Source organism: Lonchura striata, chromosome 3 (genome assembly GCF_046129695.1).
Source record: "Lonchura striata isolate bLonStr1 chromosome 3, bLonStr1.mat, whole genome shotgun sequence".
Taxonomy (NCBI): domain Eukaryota; kingdom Metazoa; phylum Chordata; class Aves; order Passeriformes; family Estrildidae; genus Lonchura; species Lonchura striata.
In genome coordinates this window covers 35,492,841-35,509,321 of record NC_134605.1, presented here as the reverse complement: position 1 = coordinate 35,509,321, position 16,481 = coordinate 35,492,841, and the positions used below count along the sequence as shown (strand labels likewise).

Sequence of the window (16,481 nt, the reverse complement as noted above, 5' to 3'; positions counted from 1 at the left end):
TGTCAGTGCAACAACTGGAAGCAGCAGCAGTGGTCTTGGCGTGCAGACTCTTCCAAGATGAACACCTCAACATCGTAATGGACTCTATATTCATGGCAAAACTTTGCCTAGCCATGTCGGGACCAGGTGTGTCAACATCTACAGCGGCCTCAATGCTTGAAGAGGTGCTCTCCTTGCGACGGGGCACCGTGTCTGTCATTCACGTCAACAGCCACAACCCAGTCAAGGGCTTATTCCAGACAGGCAATGACAAAGTGGACACTGCAGCGAAGGGAGTGTGGATGTTGCAGGAAGCTCATCAACTGCACAAGTCACTCCACATCAGAGCCAAAGCACTGGCAAAGAGATGCGGGATCTCAACAGAAGACGCAACACATGTAGTGGCCACTTGCCCTCACTGCCAGAAGTCACCCCTATGGACCAGTGAGGTCAACCCGAGAGGTCTTAAGGCCTCAGAAATCTGGCAGTTGGACTTCACTTTATGTCAACTACTGAAGCCCCGAGCATGACTCATAGTGACAGTGGACAATTACAGCGGAGTGATCATGGCCACACAGTACCTCAAACCTAACTCTAAGGCCACAATTCAGCACTGGCTGACAGCTACAGCATGGCTTGGTATCCCCAAGCAAATTAAAACTGACAACGCTTCCAATTTCATCTCCAAACCAGTGCAAGAATTCGCCTCGCAATGGGGCATCACTTTAGTGCATGGTATCCCATATAACAGCACCGGATAGGCCGTTGAGCGAGCAAATCAGACCCTGAAAGCCAAGTTGGAAGTATTGGCAAAGGCATAGGGCTTTGCCAATTCCATTCCCCCAGGAGACCAAGCGCGTATGCTGACAACTGCGTTGCTAGCACTGAACCAATTCCCTAGGGGAGATGAAACAAACAGTCCTGTTCGAAAGCATTGGGTCACCCAAACACTAGAGGAGGACCCACAGGTCATGATCAAAAACGAGCTAGGCGAATGGGAACGGGGCTGGAGACTGGTGCTTACGGGACGAGGGTACGCAGCGGTTAAAAAAGAGGGCAGAATCAGGTGGTGTCCACTTAAGTCAATCAAGCCTGACCTTCAGAACGAGACTAATGAAAACTGAGTTTCTGTCTGCAGAACATGCTCGTGGGGCGTCCCTGTAACGCATACACCCCTGTTCCAGAGGGAAATAACGAACCACCAAACAGCACCCAAGAGTCCCGCACCGGTGAGACCCAGACATACACAGTGTTTTTGTGTGATTTTGCTGTTGGGGCTTGTTGCCAGAGGGTGAGCCGGCCCAGACTATTACCCTCATCAGCCATTCAGGTGGGTCATGCAACATCTTTCAAGTGACAAGGTGTTCAAAGAAATCACCACAGCAAATGCCCCATCCTTCATGTTCCACATTGCAAACCTGTTTCCAGGACAACCAAAATTACAGCCCTATCACCCACATATCATGCTCATGTACCTATCCTACTGGTGCCCAGCCTCCAACCCAGGGAAAAGGTATTGCAACTATCCGGGGTAGGGATATTGCGGACACACTGGGGCTGCGAAACCATTGTTACAGATGCCAGACCATGGGGAGATGGATGGCAACCGCAGGACCCCGATAAATTTTTACAGTTCACCTGAGCACCCACCGGCTGTAGAAAACCCGTCATCCTAGGAGGAGTCTATAGCAGCTATCATGCACAGCCCGGATATCGGGGATGCACAAGTTATAACATGACAGTTTTACAGCCAGATCACCCTAGTTGGGCCACAGGCAGAATGTGGTCCTTAAAGGGCCAAGAAGGTGGGTGAATGTACAAATTATCAGGCTCCAACCGCCAGCGCCCTGACCGGTAGGACCCAATAAAGTCATTAAAGACGTGCTGAGAGGGAAAAACATAACTCACCCCAAAACCTTGCCTGCAAAGGCCACTGATATCCCAACCGGCCACACGGATGCCTTCCAGATAGGCCGCTTAGACCCAAACCCAATCTTTCACATGCTAGAAGCTATCTTTCTATCCTTGAACGAATCCAACCTGAACCTGATTCCTGCTGGCTTTGCTACAATGTTAAACCCCCTTTCTACGAAGGGATTGCTTTGAACACCCCCTTCAGTTACTCCACAGCCGATGCCCCCCACCAGTGCAGGTGGGACACTCCCCGCAGAGGAATCACCCTGAGTCAAATCACAGGCCAGGGCAATGCTTTGGCAATGCAGCTTTAGCAAAGCAGAAAGGCAACTTCTGCACCAAAGTTGTCAAGCCCAACAGAAAGATCAATAAATGGGTGGTCCCATCTGTGTCTGGGATGTGGGCTTGTCAGTGATCTCGGGTGAGTCCTTGTTTGTTCCTTGCCAAATTTAATGACTCTATTGACTTCTGTGTCCAAGTTCTAATAGTTCCTTGGGTCCTGTACCACTCAGACAAAGAGGTATACCACCTTTTTGAGGAACCCGGCAGGCTCCACAAAAGAGAAATAATCACAGGTATAACTATCGCAATGCTGCTTGGCCTGGGAGCAGCTGGCACAGCCACGGGTGTCTCAGCCCTCGTGACCCAACAACAAGGACTTTCTCAGCTGCAAATGACCATCGATGAAGACTTGCAGAGGATCGGGAAATCCATCTCCTTTCTAGAGAAGTCAGTCTCCTTGCTTTCGGAAGTGGTCTTGCAGAACAGGCGAGGACTGGACCTCTTGTTCATGCAACAAGGAGGATTGTGTGCCGCATTGAAGGAGGAATGCTGCTTTTATGCAGACCACATGGGAGTCATTAAAGACTCCATGGCAGAACTCCGAGATAGACTGGTTCAGAGAAAGAAGGACAGGGAAACTCAACAGAGTTGGTTCGAATTCTGGTTCAATCGCCATGTCTTACCACTTTAATTTCCACCCTCATAGGTCCACTGGCAATGCTGCTTTTAGCTCTTACCTTAGGACATGCCTGCTGAACAAGCTGGTCTCGTTTGTTCAGGCCCGTCTGGAACAGGCCAACATTCTGTTTATAGGCCAGCAACAAATGCTGTAAACCAAAAACTGCGAACACTGCCAATCGCAGAAACTTTCTAAACTCGCCTTGCAAGAGTTAACTCAGGTTTACCAAGCACAACTACCTCATTTATTTGTGAAAAGGGGGGGGGAGATGTGGTAGATAGGGACAGGTGAACAGAAAATTCCAGGATGTAACAGAAAGTAAGACCCTTCCCTCCTCATCCTGTGATATGTAATCCATCACCCCTGAGACATGTAGCCCCTCCTAACTCAGTAGTTTTCCACCCCTTACTAACCCTAGAGACCCTACCTTCTTTCTTTGACATAGCAAAGCCGTCTTGACTGTTTAACCTCTCAAGATAAGGTAATAAACGCCATTTGACCATCCACCACATTGGTGCCTGTGTATATCTGTGGCCTGAGTGAGGCTGGGCTGCCGTGCTGTCCCTTGAAACCAGGTCGCCTGCCTTCCCAGCAGAAGGCAACACACAAATCATCACTCTTTCTATGTAATAAAATCCTCCAGATTCTCAAAACAATCCCCTGTGTATTTAACCAATCATATAATGATGGTGTATCCTTAACCAGTTAAGTAAATTCATACCCAGACAGGAAACAGTAAGCAGCCCAAATGCATTATCTGGTCTTGGAAAGCAGGAATCTTTCATATGAAGGACAGTAGGCCAGTCCCAGTTTATTCTGAGAAATGTGAGACCTAGATTTCAAAGACCTCCCAGTAAACAGAGTAGTTTTGCTAGTAAACCAAGCCATGGAATCTCTTTTCATCACAATTAATTTCTCTGGAGGAAATTCAGAATACACAGAACTTGTTTAGTCTTAAAAAGCAAACAACCCCAAAAATCAACAAAACCCCTGTCCTCTGGGTGTTAGCAAGTTGCTTGCATATGCTTTTCAAAAAAATGTACTTATATTTGTCTGTTGTGTGAGACTTTGCCAAGCCTTGGCTAAATCCACAATCTATGAGTGGGGGCCTGAATTAAAAGCCTGTTTGGAGTAAAGCTGGATTTTTTTTGAGAGAGTGAAATAAATATCTTGCTTTTGTTTTCCTTTTTTTAAAAAATCCTCACTCCATTTTTTTTTTTCTTCTGGCAGGCTTGAAAAATAAGAACTTATGTATCCCCACACAAATTATTTAAGTGTACTGCTATAGATCTTCTCTGTATTGAGAGAGTTAAACTAGCTCCCACAGTCTTGACCTGTAAGTGCCTACACAAATAATCAAAGAAGTTGTTATTTCTCAGTAAGTATAGGCCACACTCAGCTATCAACACATAATAGTCACTTAAAATTTACTGTACATTGAGTCCTATCTCACATGATTCTTGTGGGAAAAAAAGCTCAGTAACATGCCCCCATGTATTGCTTTTGCTACCGTATCAAATAGGTTACAAGTTTTGTATGTACTTAGCATATTAGATCACAAGAGTAGATTAAGAATAATAAAATTAAACCAGTAAACTGAAATTAATCACTCAGTAGTTTCTCAGCCTTGTAGCAGATTAACAGACAGAAAATTATTTTGATTAAAAATACTTTCTTGAAAGAAGTATAAGCCAGTACACTAAACATCTGACATTTTGAATTGTATGGAAAAGAAGGAGCAACTACCACATGAATGCTCAAGGCACTGCTGAAGACAGAAGGAACTACTGAAAAGTTAAAACAAACTCTTGCTTTCTATGACTTTTTAGCCTTGTGTAATACTTCAATTTCTCCTCCCTCCTGCTCCCATAGTATGTTTATAAATTTACACTTTTACATAAGTTTACTATTCTTTCTCTCTTTTTTTACTTTGCCTTCTGACTATGTAACCATATAAATTGATGTCAGATTTCAAGTAGGGTTTTTAAAAATAATTTATCTTATTCTTTTGCTTCATTCTTGGTAAGAAGGTATAATGTGAAAATCCTTAAATATTTAATTCTTGCAGGTAAATTTTTATTACATTGCACTGAAATACAAAATACAAAATAAGAGTGGCAATCCACTTAGGTGAAAGCTTCTTCTATGAATCATTAGTTTTGAGGGAAAAGAATAAGCCTGCTAGCATGTGTACAGATTTCCATCTGTTTTTGTATATAAAAGCCAAACTGTCTGGTTTTCCCTTAAATCTATAGAGGAAAATATCCTATGAAATTACATAGGTCTGAATAAATTGTTTGCTTGAAATGGACCTATCTTCTTAACTTCATGGTCAAAGTAGTTTTTATTATTCATCTTTATTATGAGTATTTTGCACTCATTGTACTTACTACATCATAAATACACCTAACAAGAAAAAAGGGTAGAGAGAGGCTGCTACTTGTATAAAAGTTACAAAATTATTTCCTCTAAAATAAAATTGTTACCAGTAATTGAACCTGGGAGAGAGAACTGAAGGGCTAAGAATTGCAAAATATGAGTTAAACACCTTATAATAATAAAAAACTAAATGTCAAAAAAAAAAGGAAACCACAGTTATTTGTTTTGGAAGCAATATCTTCTAAAGCTTTTGAGGTACTTACTTCTGTTTTAATCTGATATAAGCAGTTGATAAATTGTTCCAGGCCTCAGCATTCTAGAATGATAAAAGGAGAAGCACCAAAAAATTTATTCACTTATATTATGCTTATTCAATAAAAATATACAAGTGAAGCTACTGCCAAACATCACTGATTTTGCTAATCACACAAATTGACACATACCTTCTATGTGGCAGTTAAAATATTGCATTGAAATATAAATCATTATATTAAAATTGAAATATATAAATATTTGACTACATCAGCAACAATCAGGTATATAAATATCAATTAACTGCCTTGTGGTTGCAATACACTAAGTCAGCTCTTGCCTTTAGCCTCAGCTGTAGATAGGTATCCCCTTCTAGGATCTAACTGGGATTGCTGGAAAGGTCAGTGATTCACTAGCTGGAAGCTACTTAAACTGCACCACTCTCTGTTACTGGACAAAAGTGATCTGATATCCCCTAACACACCTCAGGTAAAACCAGCAGAGATGAGCAGAGATGATTCCTGCCCTTCGTTTGACACTGCTGTAAATGTGAAACCCCATCACTGAATTCAGCAAGTGACAACTAGAAATTATTTGGAGAATAGAGTGTGAGCACTGCAATGAAATGTACTCTGGTACTGAAGGCCATCCCGAGGCTTAAAGAGCATTTAACTCATGCTGGGAAACCTTTCTGAGACTTAATTAATGAAAATGGTCACTACATTGCTACAGCTGTAGATGTATAAAGATAGGTTTTGCCTCCAACTGAGAGCCAGTCCAGCACCTTTTACTCATAAAAAACCCACCACTTAACCCATTGAGAAGTCAGCTGGCTTGGTCATACAAATACAATTAAATACAGGCCCTAGAGAGATAAGTGAACCCAATTTTAATATCTACTTGGAAGTAAATTTACTGCACTGAACAACAAAAAACAATCTATAAAGTAAGAATTCCATTGTTATCTCTATGTACATTTTTTCCCCTTAAGGAACTTATTGCATTTTATAATAAAAAGAATATTCTGTCCCCTCTCATTGCTTTTCTCTTGGAGAAAAGAATTAGTAACAACAGTTTCTATTGAATAGATGGCATTAACTCTAAGACAGCAACAAGCTGACAATCAGGCCTTTTGGCAAAAGTATTGTATTTCTCAGGTAATTTAGCTGGCACCTTCACTGTCTCAATGCACATTCAAACGACAGTATTGTACACATGCATGCCCTGCATCCTGAAAATATGACTAAGCTCCATTCTCCCTGTGCTCATGAAATATACAGTTACAAATTTACTTGTTACATGTGAACTTGATTTTTTTTCCCAGAAGAATTTGATTACTTAGAGAACTAAATATTTTAATGTAACTTTTGTTTTCTCTATTTTTAGCTCTCCTCACAATTTAGTCATTCCCATTTGTCTGTTTTAGCAATGTGTGCAAGCATAAAATAATTTTTCAAATATATTTTAACATTCACACACTCATACTTGGACAAAGTTAAGTACTGGGTAAGTATTTTTATGATGCCTTATGACAAAAATATATCCTTCATGAACAAGCTTAATTTATTCAAAAGGCTAAGGTTTAAACACATTTTTTATTATTGCTTTGCTTGTTTATAATGAAAACATCTTTGCTGCTTTTAGATAAACCATCTGAATCATTTGTTCAAAAGTACATACATCTGGTTCCAATGTCACACAGCGCTGAAATGCTTTGGCAGCACCTTCATAGCCTTCTAAAGCAATGTATGCACAGCCCAAGGAAAACCATACACCTAGCTGGAGAGAAAAAAAAAATGGTTACCTGCATACATGGATATTTCAGCACAAAATAAATACTTTGCCCTGGGAGAACACACAACTCTTGTTGATTTTTACCCATCTTCAGCTATGATGGTATTGTACTGGAAAAAATAGTATCCTGTATGCTGATTAGAGAAAAACTTTAGGTTCAAAGTTTTAATAAATATGGATAAACAAAGGTGTTGACTGCATTAAGACCATTTGACCATTTGTGAAGTGCTCTTTAACAGTCCATTTTCATTTACAGAACAAAGGGATAGTAATTTAGAGGTTTGCATATTTTGCTTTCATTTGTAAAGATCCACATTCACTTTATACTATTATAATTAGGTCAGATGATAAACACTAGAAAATATTTTTCAACGTAATCACATTTTACAAAATACATCTCAAATGACCAAACAGGATCAATTCAAAATTACAATTCTTTCTACTTGTCAGAACATTGACCATCTCATGTTTCTATCGTAATGTTTAGAGATAGAAATGTACTTAAATAATGCCTTGCACAGAGAACAGACCTTCAACAGTTCTGTATTTAAAGTCTTTAGTTGTTACAGCCAAGTATCTCTCATCAATAAAGATTCAACCAGGGAGGAGAGCTCAACACCTTTCTTTTCCATTCCCCCTTCTCAGGGAGCAGTAGAGAGCACTGAGATCACATCTCAACTTCCTTTTCTCCAAATTAGACAAGCCCTCACCTCTCAGGATGTTCCTTCCAGTCAGCCCTTTTTCTAGCTTTGTAGACTCCTTTGGATGCTTTCAAGGACTCTCACATCCTTCTTAAATTGTGAGGCCCAGAACTGCACACAGTGCTAAAGGTGAGAGCTGCAGATAGCAGAATAATCCCCTCTTTTGACCTGCTGGTTGTGTGCTGTGTTTGATGCATCCCAGGATTTGCTGCCCTCTTGGCTTGCCAGGGCTCACACAGAACTACTGTCCAGTGGTATGATGTGTGAGAATGGTACAAAGCTGCACCAGGGGAGGTTTAGACTGGAAATTAGAAAGCATTTCTTTACCTAGAGAGCAATTAGACACTGGAACAAATCTTCCTAGAGGTGTCTGATGCCCCAAGGCTGTCAAGTGTTTAACAGGCTTGTAGTCAATGCCCTTAAAAATGTGCTTTAACTTGGTCAGCCATGAACTGGTCAGCAGTTGGACCAGGTGATCATTGCAGGTCCCTTCCAATTGAAATAGTCTGTTCTACTCTAAATAGTATCCAATAATGGCATAAATTACAGCAAAATAAATTTTTATAGCTCTTCAACAGCAAGTTCCTGATTTGCCACATGGTTAATTCTCAAAGAACTGCAAGCTAACCAGTATTACCTCTTATAAAAGTTTCATAATTCAGAAAATTATTAAACCCTAAGTACATTAACAGAACCTTTTTTGACAGCATTATGCTTTTAAAATGCATGCAGTCAAAACAAAACAGGACATTTTATAAGGTGTTGCAAAATCAGTCCAGGTACTACTACCCTGCTGCAATAAATTCAGCCATTTCTCCATTCTATATGCCAAGGTCAAAAAAAACCCAACAGTTTTTCTTGGGAAGTTTTTTTGAGAGGGAAAGAGGTTGGGAAAAGGAAGATGGAAAACCAGGTTACATTAACTCCATATTGCACAACAACATATTACTTCTTGAGGGGTCTGTTTAATGTTTATATTCCCTTGTGTTTTAGGTACTAGTTCTGAAGTAACAACTCCGATAACTCAGGTTCTCCTTAGGAAATTGTAACAAATATTTAACACAAAAACATTACCTTAATTTTTTTTTCAAATCAGGGATTTTAGAGGGTTGAGGATAATGCTATTGGCTCATACACAAGGAGCTTTTACCTCTACAGGCTAATTGCAAAGTGCAGCAAACATTCTTACAGTTCACTTCAAACTCATTTTCCTGTCTCTTAAACTCAATTTATATCTGCTCCTGACTTAGCTGCTATAAAATTTATAATTAATCTGCTTCAAAGCTTAGATCCCTGAATACAAACACATGACATTGATCTTTGTCAGACCCAACAGCCTGGTGGGCAAGCTTCATGATACTAAGAAAAGAACTGAACAAACTTTTGCTTATGAGGGTGTAAGTGGATGGCTCATCCCTAGAGCATGTGGATAAATAGGTGAAGATAGAATTAGCAACTACATCTGGTCTGGGCAAACATGAAAACCTGCTTTTCAGCATTGTCAACCTGTCACTTTCATGATTCATAAACTCATCAATCAAGGAAGAAACTCCACATGAAGAGAAAAGCTATGTTTCTCAAATTTCAGCAGGCAAACCTAATACTAAATAACCATATAGTCTATCTAATTTTTTAAGGCTATTTTGTCCACCAGCCCTCCCATATGGCTGCTATCTCATTAACTCCCCTTTATATTCTTTTTAGGTCAGTAACTTCTGGACAGGAAAAGTGGGGGCAGAGACCAGAGTGATCAAGTATGAAACTGAAGGTTAGCTCCAACTTTATAGCTCAGGATACAAGGATACAGTGCTTCTGTAAAGGGTGTGAGGAAAAACAGTCACTGCACGTCTTACAAATCTAATGAGCAACAGCAGCACAGTCTCACTTCTGAACTGTGCAGGCTTTCACCACTGGAGAACTGACTGTGGGAGTTCTTTGACCTCTGGAATTGTTTGTCCAGCCTTGCAAGATGTTCAGTGAAAGTACAAGAGAAATATGTCTGTTATCCACAGTCATGTACAAGAACAAGCAATTCTGTGAGCAGTTGCTAATGAACACAAGTTTCAGGTATATCTGAACTGCAAGGCTTTCATTTCTTTGTGGATTGCCCAAAGACTGATTGAGTGATTGGCTTATATAACAAACACCTATCTCAAAGCTCTCAACAACACTTGACTGGCTGGCTAAAAAGTACACAAGATTAAAGGAGGGTTGAGAGAGAATTATTTTATCCATTACATATTTTGGGGAATCACTTGATGCAGTCTAAAAGTCTCTTCCTTCAGAAAGGTTTCTAATAATCACAAAAAATTAGAATTTCTTTGTAATAGGGAGTCTTTGTTTACCTGATAAATTATTTAAAATTCTGGGAACAAGTTAATAATTTAATTAATTATTATTTTCCTTGTGGTAAAGTCCTTGCATTTAGAATAAATTTCCACTCTGCATTTGGCCCACAATATGCCCTGGAACAGGAAACAATTAATTTCTGTAGTTACAGAATACAGACAGAATTTAGGAGATGGTTATGTCAATCAGCACTATCTAGCTGCTCAATCTGTTTATTTGAAACAATTCAACTGAATCTTAAAAAGACCTTCCTAAGCAACAGGAGGAGGAAATGTTCACTTTCCTATATAGACTGGCCTATTTTTCTTGGATTTCCTTTCATTCTAAAGTTCTTTGGATAGGATACAAAATAAAAAAGCATTTCAGCAGAACATTTCTCAGTTTTGACCCTGTAGGCCATCTCCTGAAACCCCTTATTATCTGGAAGTCCTCTTGATTAAAATAAAATTCCTATCTGAAAAATATGTATTTTGTGGGCATTTTTGGTAATTTTATTTTCCATTCTAATGATGTTTATAAGTTATCTGGAGTTCATTTGAATAAGACTAGGACTCTGATTCATTGGAATAAAATACATTAGCAAAATACAAAAAAAAAAAGCTTCAATAAAATTACTTGAAAGTCTGGAGGCCTTTAAAATCTTTCTAAAGCAGAAGTCCAGATAGTCACATGGAACTTAAAACAGCAGCTTCAGCAGTGTTCTTTGAGGGGCAAAGAACAGATGGAGGAATACTCTGCTTTTGCATGGACCTAGAAATAGCTATGAGGAGCACAATTTATAAATATAAACAACCACAAAGCTTTTTTAACTTTTGAAGACCTTCCACAGGGTGAACCTTATTGGGATGGGATCTGGTGTCTGAGAAACTGAAACAAGACTACAAAAGTTGTCTGCAGAATAGCTTGCAAAGATCAGCAAGAGAAACCAGCCTCATCAAGAGAACTCGTTTCACCGTGGTTTCAATTTTGATGCATTGTTGTAATACAAGTTACTGTCATCACAAGCGTAACACAGTGCTTTTCAGTGACTCCAGAACAAGACAGACCAGAACACTTGAAAAATATTTCTGCGAAATATAGAGACGAGAGTTTGTAACTCAAAGTCAGGGCAAACTCAGATAGGGCGAAGGGAAACTTTCATTAAAATCTGCATTCTTCTTGTAACTGTTTTGCTTTATACCTTGTTCATAATTTATTTCATGGTAGTTATTAATTTGCAGTGGCTTCATCTTGTTAAAATTTCTTTCAAAGAGCTCTACAGGCAAAGATTTACCTGCATGCAAAAGGATGTCTTCACTTCACACTACCATTTTCCAAGTATTAGCCAGTGTTCCAAGTACATGGTAAAAATTTTGCTAAGAATAGTAATAAACTCTTATTTTGGTAACTGTGCCCAGAACAGTCATTTAAAGAAGTGTCATCATTCAAAATTGAATACATGAACTAAAACCAAAGCTGTATGTACATAATTTCCCAACCTGCATAGGGTTGATCTGTACTGAACGTTCAAAGCACTCCACACATTCCCTGAATTCCCGGTTGTGGAGATGGAGGAGGCCTTTGGAGCGCTGGGCACGGGCGCTGCGGTGCCTGGAAAGCTCCCAGGCCTTGTCGTAATACTGGTGGTCTTTAAGAACATCACCAAGCAAACAATATAATGCTGGTGTTTCCTTCTTCTCTAACTCCCGCCTGAGTATTTCTTCTGCCTGTTAAAGAGCAAAGAGAAATCAATGCATAATAAGACTATTTATTTTCAGTTAATTATCTACGTGAACAAATACTGCGTTAGCACCTTGCAAACATCAGCTGAAGATTAAGAAGTAGGGCTAGTGAGGAACCAGTATCTTCATCCAAGACAGCATCAAAGATAAAGTCTAGAAAGAAACTGGCTCCAAACTGATGTCTAAAAAATACTTCAACACAATATGGTGGCTTTTGGTTTAACACACCAAGGAAAATGAAACCATAAAAACAAGCTTATTCCTTTCTTCACATCTTAGGTATGTATTCTGTCCCAAGAATAAATCTCAGTCCTGGACATCAAACCTACACGTAACTCACAGCGATGCAGTATCAGCACCATCTAGGTATCGGTATTTATAATTTTTTATGTGTCCTAGTAAGTACTCTTGCAATGACTCTCCTTCCCTTTTCTCTAATTTCCCTTTTCTGAGAATAATGATTTCCATTCTATTGTGTCTCACATCGACTTTCATACTGTTGGTTGTGGAAATGCCATGCTTTTATATAAGATGCAGAAATTGTAAATTTATCTAAGTGCTTGAAATAAAATATACTCACAATATATACAGCTCTATGAAAAAGAAGACACAGGCTGTGTCTTCCAGACTGTAACTAACTTTCAAAAGCTATTTTTCTCATGGTCACTATCTTTGCTCTAACAATAAAATTATTGTTTCTCTTTTACACAAGAGATAGTCTGCTTTCTGTGGCTTTTTGAAAAGATAAATACACCAGACAGATGATCTGGTACTCAGACAGAACTGTCACCTCAGTCCCCCACTGCAAAAATGTAATATACACCATTCAGATCAGGATAATTTTTCTCATGGAAAAGATCTACTTGAGCCATCAAGAAAATCCAACACAGCCTGCCACAGAATTAAAGTTTGACACTGTAACTCCAGTCATTCTTCTATCATAGCTCATTTACCAAAAAGGAAACCCAACATCATCTCTGCATCTAAATTATTACTGCTTTTCTTGCATAAGAATTGCTTGCTTCTCTAAAGATCATCTGAAGATCAAAGAGAAGTCTTTCACTCCAATCAGTAAAATTCATCTAACCTATCTGAAAATCATCTTTAGAAAAATGCTTGGTTTACCTTGTTTTGAAATATTTAATGCATAGTAATTTTAGCATCTCATTCTTACTATTATTTTTGTAAAGTAACAGTAAAGTCTACAGGTATTTGAAGTGCACAAGTGTGAAGAAGAGCTTAGATTTTCAGTAGAATCTTAAAATTAACAAAAATAGAATCCCATTAAGAAGAAAATTGGTGGCAAAATATTAGGAAAATAACTTGATGGCAAGTGTTTTTAAGTGCCTGTGAAGCAGCTCTGTAAAAAAAAAGCCAAAGAAACTATTATTTCACATTTAGAATTAGCCCAGCCAAAGCACTAGAAAAATCTTGTCTAACTAGAAGACTGTACTTACAGAATCATAGAGTGCTTTAGTTTGGAAGGGAATTTGTCCCTTGCCATGAGCAGGGACACTTTCATAAGACTAGGTTAAATCAAAGCCCCACTCAGCCTGGCTTCCAGGGATTTGGTTAAAGTGCCCTTTACTTCCTCTTAACTGCCTCCATTTGTTGCTATAACATATTAAAAACACACATTAAAGAAGATTTTTCTCTTCCAGAGCAGAGTGAGCTGATTTTTTGCAGTAACCACATTAGATACCAAAAGATAAGTTTTTTTTTTTTTTTCCCCCCATTCACATAAAGAAACAATATTGAAATGTTGCTGTATAGGAGATATGAGGTGAAAAGTGCATTGCAAGCTGCATCTTCACCACTTCCTCTGCAGGGCACTCCCAAGCTCAGATTGCTATCATGTGGTGTCAGAACTCAAAATGTCTCTCAGACATTTTTAGAAATTCCAGGCCTTGATCAGAAGCATTTTAGACCCTGGCAGACAGCTAGAAACAGCTGTAATTTTGAGTTTAAGTCATAGAATGATTTACCAACTTTAGAGGTAGAATAAGCAGTCACAAAAGATTAGATAGTATAATAGAAGTAGTTACAAAACAGAGGGGAAATTTTTTAGTATTATACTGGGGGGTTTTAACACTTATACAGAGGGGTTTTTACTTTGTACATGGGGGTCAGAAGTTCTAAGATAGAGGAAAGTGGGCTAATCCTGTTCTTCCTCCTTCTTCTTCCTTGCCCCCATGTTCTTAGTGATGTTGGCACTCACAGATTAGTTTAGAGTAGAAAAGCACTTTGTAATATAAGTAGTAGGTATTGGGGGAAAACTATAAACATGTAATACATAATATATCATATAAAAGATAGCAGCAGCCCTGGGCGGGGGGGGGAGAAGAAGAAAGCAGCAGACAGGGAGGATGTCAGTGTATGTGTGTGCCTCTGCCCAGGCCGCTGACCAAGCAGCCACAGCCCGAGAAGACAATCTTTTAGATAACTAACAATAAACTGCCTTGAAACTAAACAGCAAGAGCCTGCGCAGTTTTTCTTTAGAATCACAGGCTGGAGGAGAAATTTCACCACCACATGGGACCCCAGAGCAAGGCTAGAGTTCTCACAATGTGGCAATGCCTGGACTGGAAAGACAACCACTCACTAATGGTGTTTCACATTTAAGAGCATAAAAACATCATGTTCTGGTCTAAGCTTGCAATGATTCATTGCCAACATAAATACTTCAGCACATAGATAAAACAGAGAATTAAAAACGCAGAAGTCTGACTTTTTCTTCATCTGATTAGCTATCTGATCACCTCTCTGGCATGTTGCAAACATTTTTATTACTTAAATCTTTAAAGGCTAGTACAAAGATCAAACTAAAAGAAAACCCTTGTGTTATCAAAATATTTGCCTTCTACAAAACCACATAATACTCTGAAACTGGATTTTTCATTTTGCCTAGGATTTTGGGGTGGCTGGAGGGGAGAAAGAAAGAAAGAAAAATCCTTTCTCCTAACTTTGTGGTAAAATGTTTTCAAAAAAATCACATTTAATCTTTGCTAAGAACCCCGCTTCTGCAAAAACAAATCTTTCCTTAACAACAAATATTATCAAAAGACATCTTTCACACAGGGCATGTAATGTACGTAAAAGAAATACAGCCACTAAAGATTTACTTTACTCATTAAAGGGATACTAATTATTAAATAGGTATGTTTATTAACTGAAAGTTATAACTAAATTTAGAAAGATATGATATTAAAATTATCAATTAAAATATAACTTTAAAAAAAAAGGATCTGTATCCTTATTGACTGAATCAGGTGCATTTATAACAACACTGGTTTTTCACAGCACAGTCTGCAGGGTGGATGGAATTCAATATTAACTTCAAAAGTCAGTTGATTTAAACACAAGAAAGATTTACGCTCTTATCTTATCTTCTGAACTACTACGAGTGGTATGGGAATTAAATAGGCAACACTTCACAAAAATCTCCAATCAGTAAAGAGAGGTCTAGATTTAACAAAAGGTTTTTTTTTTCATTACTCACTATGCAGACTCCTGGACACCAAGTTCATGATTCATCCTGCATCTGGCTTCCCAACCTTAAACATCCATTTGCCATCCCATCCCTGCATTCCTATATTTTTATTTTATATATTTCCTAAAAGATCCTATTAGCCTCAGTTTCACTGATCTACCAATTCTATTATTTTACAATTAATTCCTTTGCTAGTTCAAAGTATTTCCTAGAAAGTCTTATTTTTTCTGCTTGCACATAATTTGCTTGGCTAACAGATAAGAAGCAGAATAGAGGAGCATGGAAAAAGGCAGTGAGAGAAAAGGAAAGCTCTTAGGTTTTCATTTCATCTTCCCTGTAATTTCATCCAAGACCCTGAGCAAGACATTTACTCCTCTTTCTTAGCTTTGTAACCATATATAGGAATGCTTATCTGCCTTCTATGACTGTTATACTATGTAGAATGGAAATTAATCAAGTTCTTGAATGAGCTCATGCACTAATCAGTGTAGTACTGCTTCACATCTGGGAAGTCATACCTGACTTTAAAGGTGGGCTTTTGAGATCTTGCCATAATTGTGTTTCCTCGCTCAAATGTTTTGAGATATCTGTGTCATACAAGACAAGAAAAATAACCCTGCAGAATATGTATTGCTGGGATATGTTGATCTAAAACCAGACTGCATCATGCTGTATACTCTCATGAGATGATAGAATGGAGATAGGTCTGAAAACAGGCTATTGCAAGATGGAATATCCACCTGATGGCAAATGGCAGATCTCATTAATCTATCAAAGGTCAGCCGCTACCATGTTACAGAATTCTTGCAAGGGAGAAAGGCCTTACTTCAATTGGAAGAACTGAAAAATCACATCTCCGATTCATCCTTTCTTTTTCTTCTAGCAGGGAAATAGTACCATTGTTAGGTGGAAGAGACCTTTTACACCTTAGACAGTTATTC

At 38.7% G+C, this 16,481-nt stretch overlaps 1 protein-coding gene across 1 annotated transcript in view; it reads right to left on the bottom strand.

The window, feature by feature from the left end:
- TTC27 (tetratricopeptide repeat domain 27) overlaps positions 1–16,481 on the bottom strand; it is a 128,765-nt gene that overhangs the window by 27,107 nt on the left and 85,177 nt on the right. The window contains exons 13-15 of the mRNA XM_021544091.2: positions 11,808–12,035; positions 7,166–7,264; positions 5,497–5,549 (exon numbers count right to left, since the gene is read on the bottom strand). Of these exons, the coding sequence (XP_021399766.1) occupies positions 5,497–5,549; positions 7,166–7,264; positions 11,808–12,035 (380 nt within the window). The remainder of the gene's footprint in view (positions 1–5,496; positions 5,550–7,165; positions 7,265–11,807; positions 12,036–16,481) is intronic.